This window comes from Camponotus vicinus, unplaced genomic scaffold, assembly GCF_025532165.1.
Source record: "Camponotus vicinus isolate PSW18456_S1 unplaced genomic scaffold, iyCamVici1.0 SCAF_13, whole genome shotgun sequence".
NCBI lineage: Eukaryota > Metazoa > Arthropoda > Insecta > Hymenoptera > Formicidae > Camponotus > Camponotus vicinus.
Window position 1 is genome coordinate 10,660,455 of NW_028141949.1, and position 22,597 is coordinate 10,683,051.

General features: G+C 34.8%; 3 protein-coding genes, 1 long non-coding RNA gene and 1 pseudogene across 4 annotated transcripts; 3 read left to right on the forward strand and 2 right to left on the reverse strand.

Moving 5' to 3' along the window:
• Window positions 1-1,452: 1,452 nt before the first annotated feature.
• On the reverse strand, window positions 1,453-3,515 carry LOC145964326 (uncharacterized). The gene is made up of 3 exons (XR_014436416.1): window positions 3,275-3,515; window positions 2,194-2,438; window positions 1,453-1,562 (listed from the first exon to the last, which is right to left on the reverse strand). It is a non-coding gene; the product is annotated as an uncharacterized LOC145964326 (long non-coding RNA).
• A 7,892-nt stretch (window positions 3,516-11,407) lies between these two features.
• Window positions 11,408-13,075, forward strand: LOC145964317 (putative cytochrome P450 6a21). Its single transcript, XM_083086941.1, has 4 exons — window positions 11,408-11,498; window positions 11,842-11,935; window positions 12,089-12,219; window positions 12,461-13,075. Exons 2-4 carry the CDS (start codon window positions 11,890-11,892, stop codon window positions 12,992-12,994), a joined length of 711 nt encoding a protein of 236 aa, XP_082943067.1. The 5' UTR covers window positions 11,408-11,498; window positions 11,842-11,889; the 3' UTR covers window positions 12,995-13,075.
• Window positions 13,076-13,527: 452 nt separating this feature from the next.
• On the forward strand, window positions 13,528-16,692 carry LOC145964315 (uncharacterized). Its single transcript, XM_083086939.1, has one exon. The coding sequence runs from the start codon at window positions 15,469-15,471 to the stop codon at window positions 16,600-16,602; it is 1,134 nt and encodes a 377-aa protein (XP_082943065.1). The 5' UTR covers window positions 13,528-15,468; the 3' UTR covers window positions 16,603-16,692.
• A 1,023-nt stretch (window positions 16,693-17,715) lies between these two features.
• Window positions 17,716-21,664, forward strand: LOC145964314 (uncharacterized). Its single transcript, XM_083086938.1, has one exon. It carries the CDS (start codon window positions 17,841-17,843, stop codon window positions 19,233-19,235), a length of 1,395 nt encoding a protein of 464 aa, XP_082943064.1. The 5' UTR covers window positions 17,716-17,840; the 3' UTR covers window positions 19,236-21,664.
• Window positions 21,148-22,258, reverse strand: LOC145964316 (uncharacterized; annotated as a pseudogene).
• Between the last annotated feature and the right edge of the window lie 339 nt (window positions 22,259-22,597).

Consider the following 22,597-nt stretch of genomic DNA (forward strand, 5'->3'; position numbering starts at 1 on the left):
ATATTAATATATATACTTGGATATCTTCATTTCAAAGCATATATTTCATATTTATACATATAGAAAATGTATTTTATTTAGAGATTATATTATATTATTATAGAGAATATATATTATATTATTATAGAAAGAATATATTATATTATTACTTATACACATAGAGGATAATATTTTATATTTATACAGGGTGTCCCATTTTAAATAACGACCTCAAATATCTCCCGAATAATACGTTTTACAGAAAAATGTTTCAGACAAAGAAAGTTATATGGTTTCGAGGAGGCCATAAGATGGTACCATTGGTTTGACCTTGAAGAGTTATTTGAAGGTCACGTGAAGGTCACTTCAATTTTTTTAAATGGAACACCCTATATATTTTTACATATTCTTATAGCTCATCTCGAGAGCTTTCCAAAACACTATAATTAAGTTAGTTTTCATTAAGTATTTTCCGAGTTATGAGGAAATAATTTCTTGAAATAATTTCTTAATTTTACATAAACCGTAAAATATCTTGTAAAATATTCATTTTTCGATTATCTTACCTTAATACTTTTATGTACAAAATAATGAGAGGAATCAATTGGTGTAAAGAAAACACATAGTTGTTTCGAAGAAAAAATATGTAATTTGCAATTAACAATTATATATTTCTTTTTTAGAAACAACTATGCGTTTTCTTTACACCAATTGATTCCTCTCATTATTTTGTACATAAAACTATTAAGGTAAGATAATCGAAAAATGAATATTTTACAAGATATTTTACGGTTTATGTAAAATTAAGAAATTATTTCAAGCCTCATAACTCGGAAAGTACTTAATGAAAACTAACTTAATTATAGTGTTTTGGAAAGCTCTCGAGATGAGCTACAAGAATGTGCAAAAATATATAGAGTGTTCCATTTAAAAAAATTGAAGTGACCTTCACGTGACCTTCAAGCGATTTTTCAAGGTCAAACCAATGGTACCATCTTATGGTCCCCTCGAAAGCATATAACTTTTGTCTGAAACATTTTTCTGTAAAACGTATTATTCGGGAGATATTTGAGGTCCTTATTTAAAATGGGACACCCTGTATATGTGTATGTTAATTTTGTGTCTTTCTCTTTCTTGTTGTATCTTTCTTATCAGATAACGCATTTTATCACCTGCATGTTGCAACCAGTTCTTTATATGTTTTACAATCAATGTGATGGTGCAATCAGGTGTTTTTTCTTTTGTATGAGTCACAGCCTGTGTAGATAATATATGTATATATATTTACATTAGCAAATAAACACAGTTAAAAAAATTAGTCTATTTATATAAATAAAAATATTAATATTTTAAAAAATCGTTAAAAATAAGTTATAATTTTCATACATCTCACATGTCAATAAGATTTTTATACATCTACATTCGCAAATAATATAAATAACAAAATAGCGCGAATAGAAAAAAGTTGAAAAATACATTTAGATAATCTTTTATTGTAAAGTACATTACCAATTATAGTGCAAAAGTAGAATTTTCGATTGCGACAGTATTTTTTGTACCAGTCCCAGACAGCTTATGTTCTACTTCAAATGTAATACAGTATGTAAGTATATTGGAAATAATTTTTTATACAAAGTTACCACCAATATATTTTATTTTCAATATTTATTATATTCTCAGAAATATCTCGTATATTTTATAACGTAAAAAGAACAAAATTTCAAAAAATTAAAGATATTTTTTGGAAATCTTTATAAACTTATTATTTAAATTTTTATATTATTTATAAATTTATATTTATATTTATATTATAGTATTTGTTGCAGTGTTGTGTGTGTATATGTACTTAAGTTTTATAAATTTATAAAACAGTGAAAAAACCATAATTTTCGGTATAGATGTATCTATATTATACACTCAACAAAATTATCAAAAATTATCGTTGTATTATTATTCATTATTTCTTATTTACTTTTAATTATTTATTTTTTTAATATAAATTTATCATTTATTTTTTGTGATTGCTATTTAAAAAATTCTCATAATATCTCATAATATTTTCGAGAAAATATTTCATATATTTTAAATTTATGAGAGATTTCCAAAAAGTATTTTGAACTTTACAAGTTTTCTTGAAACTTTACAATCTTTTTTTAAAAAAAATGTGGAATGTAAAACATTTTATTTCAGAATATACATACAAAAGGTACTTACAAAGCATTTACGAATTGTTTCATCATTTCTCAACGTTTCATTGAATCGCATATATTCCTCGACAGATGTTAATGGAAAATCAGGCATCGTTATTTTTTCATTTCCTTCGTTTATTGGAATTTTTTCTTTAAGAATAATAAGTATTTCTTCCATTTCTCGTTTATTTCTACTTGCTTCGTGTCTCATTTCTGTTTTAAATTGTTGAAAGTCTTCGTGTAAAATGTTCACTTTTTCATATAAAGAATCTGAAACAAAATAAGTCATTCATATTTCATCAGTCTTTTATTAAAATATATAAAATTCTACTGATAATACAATCATTACTAGTAGAACTTTATATATTTTTAATGTTAAAATGTACAGGGTGTCCCATTTTAAAAGTTCCACCCTCATAACTTTTCAGGATCAACGTTTGAAGGAAAACAAAGGAATCAAGTGGTGTAAAGAAAACATACAGTTGTTTTTAAGAAAAAATATGGAATTGTTAATTGTAAATTACATATTTTTTCTTCAAAACAACTATGTGTTTTCTTTACACCAATTGATTCCTCTCATTATTTTGTACATAAAAGTATTAAGGTAAGATAATCGAAAAATGAATATTTTACTAGATATTTTACGGTTTATATAAAATTAAGAAATTATTTCAAACCTCATAACTCGAAAAGTACTGAATGAAGAAATACTTTATTATAGTGTATTGGAAAGCTCTCGAGATAAGCTACAAGAATAAGTAATAAAAAATTGGGGTTCCCATTTAGAAAACGGAAGTTGACCTTCAAATGACCTTGAAAATGACATTCGATGTCGAATCCAAGGTCACTATTAGATAGCCCCCTTTGTTCCCTACAACTTTTGTCCGAGTCGTTTTCCTTCAAACGTTGATCCTGAAAAGTTATGAGGGTGGAACTTTTAAAATGGGACACCCTGTATATATTTTTAATGTTAAAAATAATTATAAAGAGCTTTATAAATAGTAAATTATACAAATATTTTATAGAAGAATAAGTATATATATAAAAGATTACACCACAATATTACAAATACAACTTATTAAAATTTAAAGAAAAATATCACTTACACAAAGTTGTATGCACATCTTCAATAATCACTTCTATAATTGGGAGACCGTTCACCTCTGCTTCTATATCAAATAAAAATATATTCTAAGATTATCTAATTCGTAATTGAAGTTTCTTTATAAACTATGATGTATGCCGTGAAATATATCTCTATTTAAGTCTTCATTTTCCTCATTGTCAATTTTTTCATTGTCAGATTCGAATCCTTCATTTTCGTTGTTATTGATTCTTTTATGATTGTTGTCATAATCGAACCCTTCATTTTCCTCATCATTATCACTTTCTCAATTATAGTCAAGGGCATTACTATTCATTTCTGTTTCTTCATCTTCACTATTTTCACGAAAAATTTTAATCGAAAATGGATGACGCTTTAAAGATGGAGAAAATTACTAATAAATGACTTATTTTTGCCGAGGCATAAGGTTTTCTTCTTCTGGAAGATTAAAAATAAACATCTATTTATATACATAAATACAGAATACAAATAAATAAATTGTTACTGTATAAAAGTGGTTTGCAATGCTTTATTTCAAAATCAGGATTACTACATCCTGTTCAATCAAAAGTAACGACTGCGTGCAATAAATGTCGACTAAACGTGTATTGAGTGAGATCGAGCGCGATCATCTCCAGAGTCAGTCGCATTATGGCCGCTGTGCATTCACATTCTTTTCTTTTGTATTCTACTGATTTATTCAATATATATTCAAATATATATTCTACATACAGACTCACGTTTTTTTACTCTGTTAACCCAACATAAATAAATAAATAAATACATATAATATATACATATATATGTATATTATTATATATCTGTTTTTAGGACTTTTTCTTAACAATAAGCCAAGCCATATTTTCTTAAACTTTTTTCTTTAGAAATTACTTAAAAGTCACTTATATATACATACACAGTTACACACACACACACACACACACACACACACACACACACACACACACACACACACACAGATTAAGAGAATTATTTTAGGAAGAAATCCTATATACAGGGTGTTTCAGAATTCGCGGATACGGACTCCACAGCGTGATTGTTAGTATCAAAACAAACAACTTTTCCTTTGGTAGAATTGCGTTTGAGCATTACTTTTTAAGTGAGAGCAACTTTAAGCTAACGAATAAGCGTCTTAGATTACACTTGAATCAGGAACGGCGCACGCACGGCATGTGTGACGTTCGAGCGTGTATGCTATTTTACCATTTCATTAAAGTGTTACAAGAATTATGCATCTAAATATCGTTATTTTCAATACAACTTACTTAACAAGATTTTCCATTTCGATAAATAAAGGTAAAATAGCATACACGCTCAAGTGTTACACATGCCGTGCGCACGCCGCTCTTGATTCAAGCGTAATCTAAGACGCTTATTCGTTAGCTTAAAGTTGCTCTCACTTAAAAAGTAATACTCAGACGCAATTTTGCCAAAGGAGAAAGTTGTTTGTTTTGATAAGAACAATCATGCTGTGGAGTCCGTATCCGCGAATTCTGAAATACCCTGTATAAACAGATGCTCTGAATTGATATCTTTCGTATTTAAAAAAGTAAATAAGTATCAATATGCACATCTCTGGCAAATTTAAAAATGTTTCATCGATTTTGAAAAATGATTCTTAATATCATGTGTGTGTGTGTGTGTATGTGTGTGTGTGTGTGTGTATGTATGCACATTACATTTAAATAAAATATCTTTAAGCGGTTTCCACATTTTTAAAGAACTCACATGCTTTATGTTAGACTCTGGATTCGGCACTGATTCTATAGAATTTCGTTTTTTTTTTAATTTCATTTATAGCTCGATTTTCAAGTACTTTATAAGTTGACGGGGGATGTTGAGTTATTTCAAATTTTTTGAAAGTACTTGCTACATAATATAAAATAAAATTATATTTTGTAAATAAATTTATGCCTTATTAATATATATAAATTTATTAATTATTTTATATTATATTATTTTTTTAATATATTTTAATATATTTTCCATTACTATATTTACTGTAATAGCATTCAAAATTTACCGTTGCTATGCGTGTCATTATCAGAATCGCCATAAAATGTTTTTGGCGTTATAAGACGTTTGGTAGGCAATGTGCGGACTTCATTTAAAGCAGCTAATTGAATGTCATCTGAAGTGGAGATATCAATACACTTCTCTGTTTCTTGAGTTTCTTGTCATATAAATCATAAGATCCCAAAATTTTATAATAATTACACACTTTCCAATCATTTCCAGGATTGATTTTTTTTCTTTATTGCATTAGTTACATTACATTTCGATACAGGAAATGTAAATGTTTTTTCCTTGAAGTTTATCTAACAGTGAGGAACGACTTGACAAAATTGATCCCAAAATAAGATGTTATACATCTAAGATAATAAATAATGGGTAATTACCAGAGTTGGGAAGTAACGCGTTACTTGTAACGTCGTTACCGTTACCGTTACTTTTTTTCGGTAACGATCGTTACTTTTTTCTGTCTGTAACGGTAACGGTAAAGTCGTTACATTTTTACAGTAACGGTAACGAATTTAACTGTTACTTTTATCGTTACTTTAATTCTGTAATTCTGGATAGTATCCCCTTAGTAATTGAAAAATCTATTCCTATTACAAAACAGTTTGCAAATATTTTGGAAAATTATATACATGCATGATGTTTTTCTCTGTATTCATAAATCTAAAATTTCTAAATTAATAAATGAAAAATTGAATATAAAGAACATCAATGATGGAATAATTTATAATTATCGAATATATAAAAGTAATAATTATATTTTAAAATTAATTATAATAAATACTATAAAATAATAATTATATTTTAAAATAAATTAATTTAATTTTTGTATTATAAAAAGTAACGAAAAAGTAATGAATCGTTACTTTTTTAGTAACGGTAACGGTAACGAGTTACTTTTCAAAATTAGTAACGAGTAACGGTAACGAGTTACTTTTCACGAAAAGTAACGGTAACGGTAACGCGTTACTTTTTTGAAGTAACGTTTCCAACTCTGGTAATTGCGCACTTTACGGATGACCTCACCGATTTCAATGATCTTGACATATGTTGTCAAGCTCACTCTCCTGAGTAAGTATCAAAAGGTTTTAAGTGTCGCTCGTCATTTATTAAAAATTTTACGAATTATGTGGAATTTTTAGACATTATGCACGTTTTAAGAGTCAAGGTGAAATGTACATGCGTGGATACAGTGTGTTCCTCCCCTCTACGGAGGGGCTCCACTTTTAGAAGATATAACCTAACCTACACTGAGAAAAAGGAATTGTTGAATTAAATAAATAACTTTAGTTGACTTCTATTTTGTTAATTCAATGCTAAAATTGTCTAAATAACAAAAAATGTGTTTTAATTAACAAAATAAGTGATTGAGACACTTGAATCAATTAGTTGAATGGGTATAGTTGCATGAACACCATTATGTGTTACTGGAACTAAAAAGATATGTTGAATGAACTGAATCAAAATCTGAGTAACTGCACATATTGTTAAACTAAAAAATTTGGAAAAACAATTTTGATGGTTTGAAACAATCAAATATTCCATTTTATTAATCTTGTTCGCATGTTACGATGAACTAAATCTTCAGTTAGATACAAGATATATTACAACTAATAGTCTGAACTTGATGTAACGAAATAATGATTTGAGAGAAATCATAAAACAATTAAATACAATTTATACATTTAGTTAATTGAATCAATTATTGTATTGAATTTTCTCGACATTGTTGTATCATTTCAAGACCAAAATTAATTGAATTAAATACGATAATATTCATATACTTCCACGAGCTTCACGCCTCGCCTCTAGATGGCGAAAAGAAAAACGCCTAACCCGAAAGTGATATTCATCTAAGACAGTAATATAAGGCCGCGACACAGGTCCCACGAATCACGGCTTATCGATTAAAGAGCGATATTATAGCCGCATCTCCTATAGCTTTTGCAGGAGCTCCAGAGCTCCATGTAATTAAGCAAACGGTTAGGTTTTTAATTCCATCATATATGTATCTATATACAGAGAACATTAAATCGATCAAGTTTTTGAGAAATGACATTAAAATAAAAATTTAGTAGTTAGCTAACTTGACGAAAAATTATTCTGTTTTTAATGGATATATTGTCATAAGGATTATATATTCGCTCAAAACATTGAAACATATACACAGAAGAACAACTCATTTACTTCGCCCAAACAGATTTCTAATTCTCACTATATCTATTTCAGTTGATCTAAAATAATATTTAGTTCAATTAACTACTTTTCATTATTTCAAACAATTATGTAATCTTATTATTCGGCCTGTATATGCTGTTGGCAGCCCGCCGGATTTAGTTAATTCAACAAAATTTTCAATGTTTTTACAAAATTTTTTTCTCAGTGTAAACCTATTTCTGATTTAAAACTAAAATTTGGTTTGAGATGAACCTTGCTTCGCGTGAAAAGTTGCAAACCCATGTGAACTTCGTTTTATCTTGCAAAGTACATGCGTGGTTACAATGGATTCTGCCCTCCCCCTCCTACAGGGAGGCTCCACTTCTGGAAGATATAACCTAACCCAAACCTATTCTGATTTAAACCTAATTTTAATTTTAAATCAGAAATAGGTTTGGGCTAGGTTATATCTTCTGAAAGTGGAGCCCCCTCATAGGGGGGGGGCGGAACACTGTCTTTAAGCACGTACTTTGCAACACAAAACAAAGTTTACTCTACATTTAATGATGATCTTCGCTATATATTAAACATATATTCCATCAAATATAACTTCTTAAACGTCTAATGTAACTTCTTAAATTCACCGAAAAATTGCCACACACTAAGCAGAAGTACAGTAAGCGACAACGATTCTTTCCTAGGCAAGGGGAGCGTAGAACTGGCCAATCAGTCACTGCCGCGCTGCCGGCTGATTGGCCAGTTCTACGCTCCCCTTGCCCCGCCTAGGAGAGAATCGTTATCGCTTACTGTACAAGACTACAACCGTGGATGATTTGAAAAAGATGTAAACAAATATAGTATGTTGAACGCAATGTCACGTTTACTATCTCTCTCTATCTATTGAACATGTATTCGATCAAATATATCTTCTTAAATGTACATGCTGTCGTAAAATCATATTATATTCATTAAACTTTTTTCGTTAATAACTTTTTAATAAATAGTGAGCGACACTTAAAACTTTTTGATACTTACTCAGGAGAGTGAGCTTGACAACATATGCCAAGATCATTGAAATCGGTGATGTCGTCCGTAAAGTGCATAATTACCAAATAATGATTAAGGTAAATATTTACCTTTACACAGCCACCCCCAAATGACTTGACCTTGACATATATTATCAAGATCACTGCCCTGAGTAACATTCAAAAGGTTTTAGGCGTCGCTCGTTGTTTATTAAAAAGTTATAAACAAAAGAAGTTTTATAAGGTTCACAGAATTTTTGGACACCAAGCAAAGTTTATTTAATCTTGACCTTCATTAAGAGTAAATTTTGCTTCATCTTAGAAAGTGCATGAGTAGGTACAGTATGTTCCGCCTCTCTGTGGGGGGCTCCACTTTCAGAAGATATAACCTAACCCAACCCGTGTTTGATGCGGGATACACTTCACTTTGCATAGAAAGTTACAAATCTGTGTGAAATTATGTAACAATTGACTTTTCGGTAAATATAAAAGGTCAAACCTCATCGATTTTATGGCTATTTAAATATGTTGTAGAGGAGGCTTTTCTAAGTAATTCTACAATTTAATACAATTAAAAAATATCACAAATGTATGTGTACACACACACACACACGCAGGGGGTGCAAGGGGGGTCTTCGGCTCCGCCTCCCGCAACCACCCCGCTGGTAGGCAAGGTGGACCTCGCTTTACAACTTATAGCATATATCCATTGTGATTGAATCTTCGCAATGCGTCCCCTACCGCCGGGAAAGATGCGAGAAGGGAGCCGAAAGCCCCCTTGGGGCTACCCTGGCGGTAGGGGACGCATTGCGAAGAGTTCAATCACAATGGATATATGCTGTAAGTTGTAAATCCACCTTGCCTACCGGCGGGGTGGTTGCGGGAGAGTGGGGGGCGAAGGCCGCCCTTGCACCCCCCGCGTGTGTGTGTATACATACAATTGTGATATTTTTTAATTGTATTAAATTGTATTAAATTCTATATAAATTTAAATTGTATTAAATGTATTTAAAATTATTATTTTTGTATACAGGGTGGACCCCATTTAAGTTGATAATGCGAAATATCTTAAAAACGAAGCGTTGAAAAAAGAAATGTTTTAAATAAAAGTTAATTGACTTTAAGGGGGCTATAAGATGCTATAAGGTGCCATTAGTTTGATCTTGAAGAGTCACCTGAAGATCACGTGAAGGTCATCTTCAATTTTTTAAATGGACCCCCCTATTTTTTATTATTTATTCTTGTAGCTCATCTCGAGAGCTTTCCAAAACATTATAATAAAGTATCTCTTCATTGAGTACTTTTCGAGTTACAAGGCTTGAAATAATTTCTCAATTTTACATAAACCGTAAAATATCTAGTAAAAATATTCATTTTTCGATCTTATCTCGATATTTTTATGCACAAATTAATGTGAGGAATCAATTAGTGTAAAAAAAAACATAGTTATTTATAAGAAAAAATATGTAATTTGAAATTAACAGTTACATACATTACATGACTTACAGTTTTGCAATAAAAGACATTAGTAGTGATTGAGTTGCGATTCTCAGTAAACTCCTGGTCTTTAGCATCGTTGGTGACGGGATGTTCGAAAGTGTGTGTCCGCATCACGCAAACTGAGGATGGACTGTTAAAAACCAATGACGAACTGAATTGACTGATCTAAAGTGATCGATTGAATTAACTGATCTGAAGTGAGCGATTGAACTGACTAATCTGAAGTGACCGATGCTCCTTGCGAGCTTCTCTTTTTATACACGATTCGGTTTACTTTTCCAGTACGTATCTTATCCTTCGATTAGATTTTAAATTAACAAAATTTGTTCAGGTGTCCATTTCTTACTAAGGTTTCGAATTTTTGTAAGATTTATTTAGCTATTGATTGTGTAAGACAAAAATTGGAATATAAAATTATATCAGATATATTGAATTAATAATTAACTATATCTTTTTAGTTAAATTAAAGATAGATATTTTATATTGATAAAATATATAAAAATATGTAAATTGAAAAAATATGTAAATGTTACGTCCAGCCGACTCCACGATTCCTTGATTAGATTTGTCGATTTAGAACAGCTAAATTCGTCATCGATTTCTTATTTTCCTCCCTGATAAATTTCGAAATGTTACTATTTCTATTTACAGAGGGAGATCTATGTTGTTATATCATCGATATATTTCTCTATTTCCCTGCCTATATTTTTTTATCTTCAGATAATTATTTGTTAAAGGGATCGGTGTTGCGTCATTGTTAGCATTTCCTACGTGTTTTTTCGTGATTATTCATAGATATTAGATGACAAATATAGATTATTATGAGGCGCGAGAGGCTCTATTTGATGAATGATTTTGCTTATCACTAATCGAACGTTTGTTGTCGCAACTTCGTGAAAAGAAGGAATCGTGGAGTCGGCTGGACGTAACATTTACATATTTTTTCAATTCACATTTTTATATATTTTATCAATATAAAATATCTATCTTTAATTTAACTAAAAAGATATAGTTAATTATTAATTCAATATATCTGATATAATTTTATATTCCAATTTTTGTCTTACACAATCAATAGCTATCAAACTATCTTAGGTGAAAAACGATTAATTATTATTTAAAATTGTACAGCGTCATAGAGCATTTTGTGTACATTAGCATTCATGTATGATAATGTATTTAAAAAAGTATTATCTGATCATGTTGCATTATCAATTTTTATTTTAATATGCAATTCATCATTAATACAAGTGGAGCATTATAAATGCGAGACATGAATATTACAAATATAATTCCCGAATTCATGTACTCATTCTCCTTGTGTTGACAATGTTGATTACACATTTCCTTGTAGTGATGATAATAATTGATATTATCATACATCACACATATACTTTTGTAGATTAACTGAACTTGGATCGTGGCAGCCAATGTTACAAGTTAGTTGGCTGAGATAACATGGAGCTGTTATAACTGCCAGAGTTCCAATGCTGTTTCATTTAAGTACGTCGTATTTATTACCATTATCACTTATTTAGATGCCGTTCGTTTCAAAATGAATTTTGCGATATAGAAAATTTGTAAATTCTCGCATAGCATATTTGGCGTACGAATAATAATAATAACATATTTCAAAGAATTATTTTAATTTAGCTTTTTTATTTTTAAGCATTTTGTAATATAAGCATCGACAATCCCACGGAATTTTGATAAGAAATTCGATGTAATTTATTAATTTTAAATTAAGTTTATATAAACATTTAATTCATTAAAAATACATTAAATTTGTTATACTGTTTAATATTTTATTTTTCTTGTGACGGAATATTGTTTTTCTCTGTTTCAGTTAACATTGTGTAAGATAATTTATCAGAAAAATTTCAATTACAAGGTTATGGAATCTTTCGAAATACTTTGCGGCATTGCCGTTGCATTTCTCGGTGTGTATTATTACTTTACATTGAAATTTGATTTTTGGAAATCACGTGGCATTCGCGGTCCACAACCGACACCAGGATTCGGTAATATTAAAGATATTATGCTTATGAAAAAACCCTTACCTGATTTTTTGATGGAAATATACGACTACAAAGATGAACCCATGGTTGGAATATTTGCTAACAGGACACCAATTCTTATCGTAAAAGATCCAGATTTAATTAAGGATATTCTTATCAAAGATTTTACGAATTTTGCCGATAGAGGATTTCCCTTTCACGAAAAGGTTCGAACGTACAAATATGTATATTTTAAACTATATTATAACATTCGAATTATATAAAAACGGAACGTATTTTTCAATAATTATAATACATTTTTCTGTTTCCCATATGATAAATTATTGACAATTACAAGATTTGTTTCCAATAGTCTTGAGCAAGTTCTTGCATAATTTAATAAAATGTATTCTTGAATTGGAAAATTTGATTATAAAAAATTTGATTATAATTTTATATTTATTACAGTTAGATCCGCTGTCGCAACACCTTTTCGCTTTAGAACCTAAAAGATGGCGACCATTAAGAACAAGGCTTTCGCCCGTTTTCACATCTGGCAAATTAAAGGAAATGTTCTCTTTAATAACACAGTGCGCTGATCGATTTGAACGATACATAGAAAAATTAACGAGCAAAAATGAGCCCATAGAATGTCGTGAACTAATGGCCAAGTATACGACCGATGTAATAGGTACTTGTGCCTTTGGCATCGAAATGAATGCTTTGTCGGACGAAGACAGCGAATTTCGCAAAATGGGAAGACTGGTCTTTGCGCCAACTTGGACAAATATTGTACAAAGAAGAATGAAACAATTCCTGCCGTGGCTTTGCGATATACTTAGTTATGTTTTACCACAAAGAAAAGTCACCAAATTTTTTACACATGTTGTCGTAGAAACTATGAATTACAGAGATGTGAATAATATTGTTAGGCACGAGTTTATTGATACATTGCGCGATTTAAAAAAACATCCAGATAAAGTAAGCAATATCGGTAAGTAATAACTGGTCTTTTATCATGGATTCTTAGATACAAAACATCAGTTTACGTGTAAGAAATATCAATAAAGTTCATAAAATATATATTTAAACTGTTAAATAGACAGATAAATTATAATTTTTAATTATCGAATAAAAAAAGAATATTCCTAATAAAAGAATATTACATTTTGGATTTAACTGAAAGCTTGATAACTGCTCAAGCATTCGTATTTTTTGCTGCTGGCTTTGAAACATCATCAACAGCTATGAGTAATGCCCTTTACGAGTTAGCATTAAATCAAGAAATACAAGAGAAGCTGCGTGAGGAAATTGATGAAGAATATATAAGACATAATGGCAATTTTATATATGAGAAGTAGTTAGCACTAGGAGAATTCTAACGCAGGGATCTCAGGGGGGTGAGGGGCGAGGGGATCTCAGCGGCGCGGGGGAATGACGTCACGCAGGATGGAGGGGGGATGACGTCACGTGGGACGGAGGGAATTTCTATGGCGCGGGGGCTGCGGGGCGGGGGACGCACGTATAAACAAAAATGGCGGTATTCCTATGAAAAAGATTTTGGGTCTCTCTCTATTCCTCCCTCTCTCTCGCTCTCTCTCTTTATCCCTTTATATTTCTATCCCTCTCTCTCTCTCCCTCTCCATCCCTCTATCCCTCTATCTATCTCTTTATCCCTTTTATCTCTCTTTCTCTCTGTATTATCGCAAGTATACAATATTAGTCATAAACTTATATTTTGAGATATTTCGTGGTCCGACGTTTTCGAGCAATCTGTGAATCATAGCGAGATAACAACACATTTTTGAGATATTATACAATATTACCAGTTAACAAACAATATAAATAGAAGTATTCTTTGAAGGATTGGGTGGATGGAAATGTGTGCGAAGAAAAATTACGTCATGATTTTGTTACAATTAAAAATATATATATAATTTATTTAAATGTGTGTTTAATAAAAAGTATACAATATAAAAAAATAATAATAATAATATATAAAATAGACCGTCGGGCTATGTTGGGGAAGCCGTTTCTGAAAACAGAAGAAAACATACGCATTTCATTAGTTTAAATTATTTTAATAATTTATTTTAAAATACTTTTGATATATAATAAATTAAGATACTTACAATGTTATCCATCATCTATTTTAATTTGTGCAAATAGGGCACATGTTGCAGGCCAATATTTGATTCAAAGATCTTCTGCACTCTTTGCATGACATATTTTCCAAATGAACATAAGCTATGGTTCTATGTTCTCGAACAGCACTAGTTTCTTCATACTGATCCGGTGCTTCTAGAAAGCATTCGATACAAAATTTTAATCCATTTTCCATGTAGTAATATGAAATGCAACATATCTTTGTTGCTTGATTGTATGTCATTATTTCAGATATGCTTAAATCTCGCTGTTTCTTTTGTAACCGTTCATCAAGAATATCGACACTATTGTCACTATCATAATCACTGTCCTTCGCCAAGGGTTCTATATCAGATCCATCATCTTCCATCTCTCTCCTCTCTCTCTCCTCTCTCTCTATCTCCATCCGCTCCGCCACAACTGGATCCATCCAATAATCGTAATCATCATCCGTATCGTCGTCGATGATAATTACGTTTTCTTCAGCCATTGCACAAGACTAACGAAACACAGAAGAGCAACGAAAGAAATGATACTCTAGTGCAGCAGACCACCGAAACACAGAAGAGCAACGAAAGAAATGATACTCTAGTGCAGCAGAGTCCTCTTCATTATATTTTTTTAACATACACAATATAAATAGAAGTATTCTTTGAAGGATTGGGCGGATGGAAATACGTAGATAACAACACATTTTTGAGATATTTCGGGGTCCGACGTTTTCGAGCAATCTGTGAATCATAGCGAGATAACAACACATTTTCAACCCTAGGTTCAGTTACAAAATTTTTTTTCTTTTGTGCCTTCAACAATCTCTGAAAGTTTGTTGGTTGAATATAAGAAGGATCGAAGCGCATCAGATCATAGTACGTGATTTGAAAGCGCATCGACACGACGGTATAGCAAAAGTATAGTCAAAAATTATAGTGTTCTGTCAGAAAGTAATGTTCTGTCAGTGTTGTGTGATAATATAAAAATGGAAGACGAAGATCACGCGTTGTCATCTGACAGTGATTGCATTAGTGACTGCAGTGAGAACTCCACGGAATTCAGAGAGAAAATAGTGTCTGTTGCGGAAATTAATGCTTTAAACGCACGTAGTACAAAATTTTGTATCATATACTTTTATTATTCCACGGGTGGTGCTTTAGCTGTATGTCCTTCGTGTATGATTGCATTGCAAGGCGTGGATAGCCAAATGATGTATGCTGTTCGAAAGCATAAAATTGAGACACTTGATGCGATGGATGGCCGATTCTGTTCAAGTTGTAGCGAGCCGTTGTATATAAGATTTCCGTGCAATATGTGCCCAATTTGCACTCTGTGAAGAAATGGAAAACGTCGAGCAGACTGAATGCGACCTGGTGGAGCGGTCCCGCCAAATTGCCACCTTGGGCGAATATTTTGCATGGCTACAACGATGCAACGAGTACATCGAGTCGCTGGAAGAGCAAAGTCGGATCAAACGACCGCGATTATCGATCGGGAATCGACAATCGCTGATTGCTCGAATCGCGCGACTCGAAGGTGCAAAGACTCGATTGCAGAGACAGTTTATGCCCAGTGGTGGTAATTACAGTGGCGACAATAACGCGGGTGCCGGATGTAGCGCGCATCAAAATGAACTTGTGTGGCGCGAGATTGATACCGCGTTCGATAACCGTATTCTAACCGGTGCTGTGATTAACGCAAACCATATCGAACCTCGTCAATTTCTCGAGGACGCCAAAGACATCGTGCTCGAGCAAGTGCAAGACGTTATAAGAAGATACAACAGTGTAAAATTGAACACTATATTCAACGGTGAATTTGTGTCGGGTGATAAGCGTGCGAATAAAAGTATCAATACGAGAAACTGTGAACTCTTTCGCACGTCTGATTTACACGAGTGGTACGAGCGCAGCGTTATCGAGCCCACTCTAGCATTGCTAGAAGACTTTCAGGAACGCGATAGTGGCTGGGCATTGTCGCGAATACAGAATTTAACTGTAAATATAAATAAGTATAATCCTATGCGCGCGGGATGTTATATTAAATTGCCGCGAGAAATTATGATGAAGAGAGCTGTAATTAATGTACAATCTAGAGACAATGCGTGTTTCGCGTGGGCAGTGGTGGCCGCTCTATACCCCGCTGAAAGAGACACAAATCGGGAATCTTCATATCCCCACTATACGACGGTGTTAAATGTACAAAATATTGAGTTTCCGATGACGTTGAACCAACTAAAAAAGTTTGAACATATAAACAATATCTCCATCAACGTGTACAGCATCGAGAAAGAAAACAGCATTGTCCCGATACGTCTTTCGGAGCAGAAACGGGATAAACACGTCAACTTGTTGTATGTGGAAGACGGTAACAGCGTCGGACATTTCGCATGGATCAAGAACTTATCCCGGCTCGTGAGCTCGCAACTGAGCAAACACAACGGCCGAAGATATATCTGTGATCGGTATGTATAATTTGAATAATTTATGTAATTATAAAATATAATGCATTGCATAAATCTTTAATTTAAATATTCTTTTACAGATGCTTGCACTATTTCGGATCGGAGGACAAGTTGCAGTCACATACGGTAGACTGCGGAAAAATAAACGACTGCGCTATCCGATTGCCGAGCGATAAGGACAAGTGGCTCGAGTTCAACAACTACACGAGGAAAGAGCGGCTTCCATTTGTGATCTATGCCGATTTGGAATGTGCGTTGACAAAGACTGACGAAGAAAAAAATTATCAGCATCATAAGGTATTTAGTATAGCGTATTATATGCATTGTTCGTTCGACGACTCGTTATCCGCGTACCATTCTCGCCGCAGTATTGATTGTATCGCGTGGTTCGCCGAAGAACTTAAAAATTTAGCGTTACGTGTAAAGACTATTTTAATGACTACAAATGTCTCCATGGTAAATTTAACATCGGACGAGTGGGAAAAATTTCACAGCGCAACGCATTGCCATATTTGCGAAAAACCGTTTACGCAAGAAGACGATACACGCGTACGCGATCATTGTCATTTGACCGGACGATATAGGGGTCCCGCGCACTCAAATTGCAATCTAAATTACAAAGAATCATTATATATTCCGATAGTCTTCCACAATTTATCAGGTTACGACGCGCATTTCATTATCGAGGATATAGCCACAGCGTTCGAAGGGGAAATCGAATTACTTCCAATAACCAAGGAAAAATATATATCGTTTACAAAAACTGTTAAAGTTGCACAAGACAATTGGAAAAATTATATAAAATTAAGTTTTATCGATTCGTACAAATTTCTTACGGCAAGTCTCGACAAATTGGCATCTTATCTAGACAAAGACAAATTCAAAATTTTAAAATCAGAATTTCAAAATTTATCTGCAGAAAATTTCAGTTTATTAACACGGAAAGGCGTCTTTCCGTACGAATACGTCGACTCTGTAGATAGGTTGCAAGATACGTGTTTACCACCGCGCGAATCGTTTTACAGTTCTTTGACCGGTGAAACTATATCCGAGAGCGATTACGCGCACGCCGAGAACATCTGGACGCGATTCTCCATTCGAACGCTAGACGAGTATAGCGATTTGTATCTGAAAATCGACGTCTTGTTATTAGCCGATATTTTTGAAAACTTTCGCGATAGTTGCATCAAAAGTTACGGACTCGACCCCGCGTATTATTATACTCTTCCCGGATACACGTGGGATGCCATGTTAAAGCATACAAAGATTACATTCGAATTGCTTACCGACATCGACATGGTCATGTTTATCGAACGCGGTATACGCGGTGGTCTGAGTCAGTGTTCCAACAGATACGCGCGCGCTAATAACAAGTACATGCAACAATCGTACGATCCATCGAAACCATCGTCGTACTTGATGTATTTCGATGTAAATAATTTGTACGGATGGGCAATGTGTCAACCGTTGCCCTATGCCGATTTTCGATGGGTCGACGACGTGTCGAATTTTGACGTAGCATCGATCGCGTTAGATTCGCCTACGGGTTATATCCTCGAAGTCGATCTCGAGTATCCGCAACATCTTCACGATACGCACATTGACCTACCGTTTTGCCCGACACGCGACAAGCCGCCCGGCAAGCGGCAAGACAAACTCCTCGCAACGCTATACGATAAGAAGCGTTACGTGATACACTACCGTAACCTACAGCAATGTACGCGACACGACCTTCGCGTTACAAAAATACATCGCATATTACAATTTACACAATCTCCGTGGCTTCGCAGTTATATCGAATTAAATACACAGTTTAGAACACTCGCGAAAAATGATTTTGAAAAAAATTTATATAAACTGATGAATAACGCGGTATTTGGTAAGACGATGGAAAATGTGCGTAATCGTGTCGATGTAAAATTATTAACAAAGTGGGACGGACGATACGGAGCAGAAGCAATGATAGCGAAACCAAATTTTCATAGTAGAAGCGTCTTTTCGGAAAATTTGGTTGCCATAGAATTACGCAAACTTGAAGTGAAATTTTATAAACCAATCTATGTCGGCATGTGCATACTCGACATTTCTAAAACGTGCTTGTACGAATTTCATCATGAGTACATGTCACCGCTATATCGTGATAAATGCCGGGTAATGTACACCGACACAGACAGTCTTATATACCACATTGAGTGCGAAGATGTCTATGAAAATATGAAACATGATATCGCTAGTTTCGATACGAGCGATTATCCAATTGATAACGCGTACGGTATACCGCTCGTGAATAAAAAAGTACCGGGTTTAATGAAAGATGAAAATAACGGCGCGATAATGACCGAATTCGTCGGGCTTAGAGCAAAAATGTATGCGATGAGAGTGGACGGGAAAAAGGATACGAAGAAGGTTAAAGGTGTCAAAAGTAACGTTGTTGCGAGAACGATAACATTCGACGATTACACGCGGTGTCTGAATGACGAAATAGAAATGACACGACAGCAATCTTGCATAAGATCGAAATTGCACAAAGTGTATACCGTCCGCGAGACGAAAATTGCTCTGAGTCCGTACGATGACAAGCGGTATATCGTACCTGATTCGACCGACACATTACCATGGGGACATTATAGGATACCCTTATAATATAATATATATAATGTAATGTAATATAGTATGTGATATAATGTCAGATATTATTTTTGTATATGTATCTCATATGTATATGTATTTCATATATTGTATTATATACGATTATTGGAAAGGATGTATTAATAAAGATTTTTGTATTTTTATATATTTCATGTATATTTTTTATATGTTGTACATATTTTTTCTTAAATTTAAAAATAAATACAATTTGTATGAATTAAATCACATTGTCCTTATGTATCCAAGAATTGTGCGAATTGTCAAATCCCAACCATTTCACGTAAACCTCGTTACCCCTCCTACGCAGTATTTTCTCCACGAGATACACGTCCGGATAATTCGCGCGATGCAACTCGTACTCGTAGAACGCTCCAGCAATAGATTTTTTGCGATAATCCTCCAGTAGATAGCTTACGGGATTAGTATGTTGTACTTTTGCAATTTTAAACACTTCGGTTGTCCAATTTGGCGTGTAACCTTTCTCGAAAACTGTCTTGTACTTGCTAACGCGTACCGAGTCACCTACTTTGAATTTCGCCGGACCCACGATATTTACATGGTTGTACACAGTAGCCAAGAGTCTTTCAGCGATCGCGGGAGTAACGTCGACGGGTCGCATACCGATTGTTCGATGCTTGCGCGCGTTGTAATCCGATACGAGTCGCGGCAACGCGCTGATCCACTTGTAAGATCCGTTCAGCGTAAACATCTTCCACATGTCGTTTTTCAGCGTGCGATTGAATCGCTCAACGATCGATGCCTTCAATACCGAATATGTAGAATAGTGATTGATGTCATGTTTCCGCATGAGCCGTTGCACGTCAGCGTTATAAAATTCCTTCCCCATATCAGTCTGTAAGTTTTTCGGACATCTTTTGCTATCTCGAATTATCTCGGCGATAGCGTCAGCTGTCTCGCTTCCACCTTTACTCTTGAGTGGTATGGCCCACGCGTGCTTGCTCAACGCATCTATGACTGTGAGTATGTAGTGGTAACCTCTGTTGAAACGAGAGTACGGACGCATCTCGACAATGTCAGCTTGCCACAGGTCATCGTATCCCCGCACTATGACGTGTCTTCGGGGAAAATTTTTTCTCGCCGGCGCGTGCAATTCGTTCACCAACTGCCGTTTCTCTAAACTATGTTGTTTCTTCACTTCCTCGGTTATTCCCGATCGCCGATCCATCGTTGTTTCGATTCGTCGATCAAACGATGTGTGCCTCGAGTATCACCGTGCGTTTTATCATTCGTTGCTAGACGTTCCTGGCCCGTTCGATAGCCGTTCAAAGCTGTTCGATAGCCGTTCATAGCCGTTCGATAGCCATTCATAGCTGTTCGATAGCCGTTCCCAACCCGTTCGATAAACCTTTGTAGATGCTCATAGCTGTTCGATAACCGTTCTAGCTGTTCGATAGCCGTTCCCAACCCGTTCGATAAACCTTTGTAGATGTTTAATAATTGTACAATAGCCGTTCCTAAACCGTTCACTACAGCCGCTCATTACAGGTTGATAGCCGTTTCTGAATTAGTGTTAATCGCACGCCGAAGCTCGTTTATCGCAGTCTGCAAAGCTCGCACATCCTTCTCGAACGCAGTCAGCTTCTCGTCTGATTCTTTCTGCTGATTCTTCAACGTTTTAACGCATTGTTCCACGTACAGTTTGTTGACTGCATCGGTATCAGCCTCAGGTTGCGCTACACGGCGAATCTTGCGCGACCTCGCGTCATAGTACGTAGCGACGCGACACAGAGCGTTTTGACGCAAGTAACTTGTCACCGATTTACCCCAATGATCGCTAGTTCTAATTGCTTCATTTCTCTGTTCGAATAATCCAAATTTGTTGATGGGCATTTTTTTCTCGATGCGAGTGACGTCGATCGACTGATTAGTTTCGTCGAGACACCGTTTAATTTATAATAAGGCCGACTTCGCGAAGTTCCTCTATAATCGACAGGATCTCGTTGTCGTGAGCGTTGTGGCCAGCTCGGCGCGAAGCGTCGAGCAATCGTAGACGATCCACTAGCTCGTTGGGATCGTCCCAGTGCACGTAATCGATCTTATTGTCGGTTAGCGTCATCGCGCGAGGCATGAATACTCCCGTACCGCATTTTTTCTTTTTCAATTCGATCGACATCAACGGTGCAATTATGTGTTTATACTTGTATCCCCTGTTGCTCTTTAATTGACCTTGCGCATCATATTGACGTTTATGCGCACTCGTCGCCATTAATATGCTCTTATATTTTTGCATATCGTCCTCAGTGTATATGTCATCATCGGGAATTCTCTTGAAGATCAACTCGTATAATCCAGGTGTACCAATGTACCTCACTTTGTCTATGATTATAGAGTCATCTGCGCCGATGTCGAATCGTTTGTTACCGAGCCACATTTCATTCTCGTCGAAATAGACACCGTACACGTGATCGATCTGGTTTTTTTATCGCCACTAAGGAGAGCGCCCATGTACTTTTGTGCCAGTGGCCCGAAGTGCTCTCGTAACATTTTTTGACCTTCCAACGTTTGTAACATGTTTCGAACAGATGGTGATTCGAGCGGGTTGCCCGTGGTTTCGAAAACATTTTCGATTGCGAGTGATTCGGGTATCGTGGGTTGTACGATTCTCGTTGTCGCGGACGGTGTGGAGGTTATCAGCGGTTCATCCGATGTATGCGGTGTCGATAAACGATTCGCCTTCAATCGTTGTCTCTTTTTCGGTGTCGTATCCTCCTCCTCCTCCTCCTCTTCCTCTTCCTCCTTGTACCGCTTGATGGGTAACGTTTTAATTATAGCGTCAGCGTTACTCTCCGGCTCGTTTTTCACCGCGATTAAGCTAGAGTTGTCGACGATTTTTTGTAGTGGCTCGATAATAGGCCTAAAATGGGTCTTGACCGCGATATCGTCGTCGATCTTACCGGTCTTCAAAGCGCGATGTTTCTTGCGGATCGATTCGCTCGTTTTCTCAATCTCCCTCGCAATCTTTTCACGCTCGCGAATATTATTGTTTTCAGCCATGTCGACAGAGTGTGTCGGCAGCGACTAATCGTTTTGCGGTATCGCGAACACGTTAAATCCTTTTCTGTATCGCCCGTTCGTAAATGAGCTGTCCTTATCTATCACTAGGAATCCATACTTTTGTTGCCAACAAGTACGACATAATTCACTGAAATCCCCGTACGACATGTCGGTATTCACGTGATCGTTGTACACGTGTTTCAAGTTGGTACCGTCCTGTTTAAACAAGATCAGCAGGTTCGCGTTGTCGCGTATAAGATGTTTTGGTATTCTCGCGTACGTCTGACAGAGATAGAAGCAGTCGACGTTCGAGTGACGACCCATTGAGAAGTACTCTCTTA

Excerpts from the sequence above, each read along its gene's own strand:
- LOC145964317 (XM_083086941.1), top strand. The coding sequence starts at position 11,890 with ATGGAATCTTTCGAAATACTTTGCGGCATTGCCGTTGCATTTCTCG. Across the intron at positions 11,936-12,088 it reads CATTGCCGTTGCATTTCTCG|ATGAACCCATGGTTGGAATA; the intron begins GTGTGTATTATT and ends ACGACTACAAAG. Across the intron at positions 12,220-12,460 it reads GATTTCCCTTTCACGAAAAG|TTAGATCCGCTGTCGCAACA; the intron begins GTTCGAACGTAC and ends TATTTATTACAG.
- LOC145964315 (XM_083086939.1), top strand. The coding sequence starts at position 15,469 with ATGGAAAACGTCGAGCAGACTGAATGCGACCTGGTGGAGCGGTCCCGC.
- LOC145964314 (XM_083086938.1), top strand. The coding sequence starts at position 17,841 with ATGTTAAAGCATACAAAGATTACATTCGAATTGCTTACCGACATCGAC.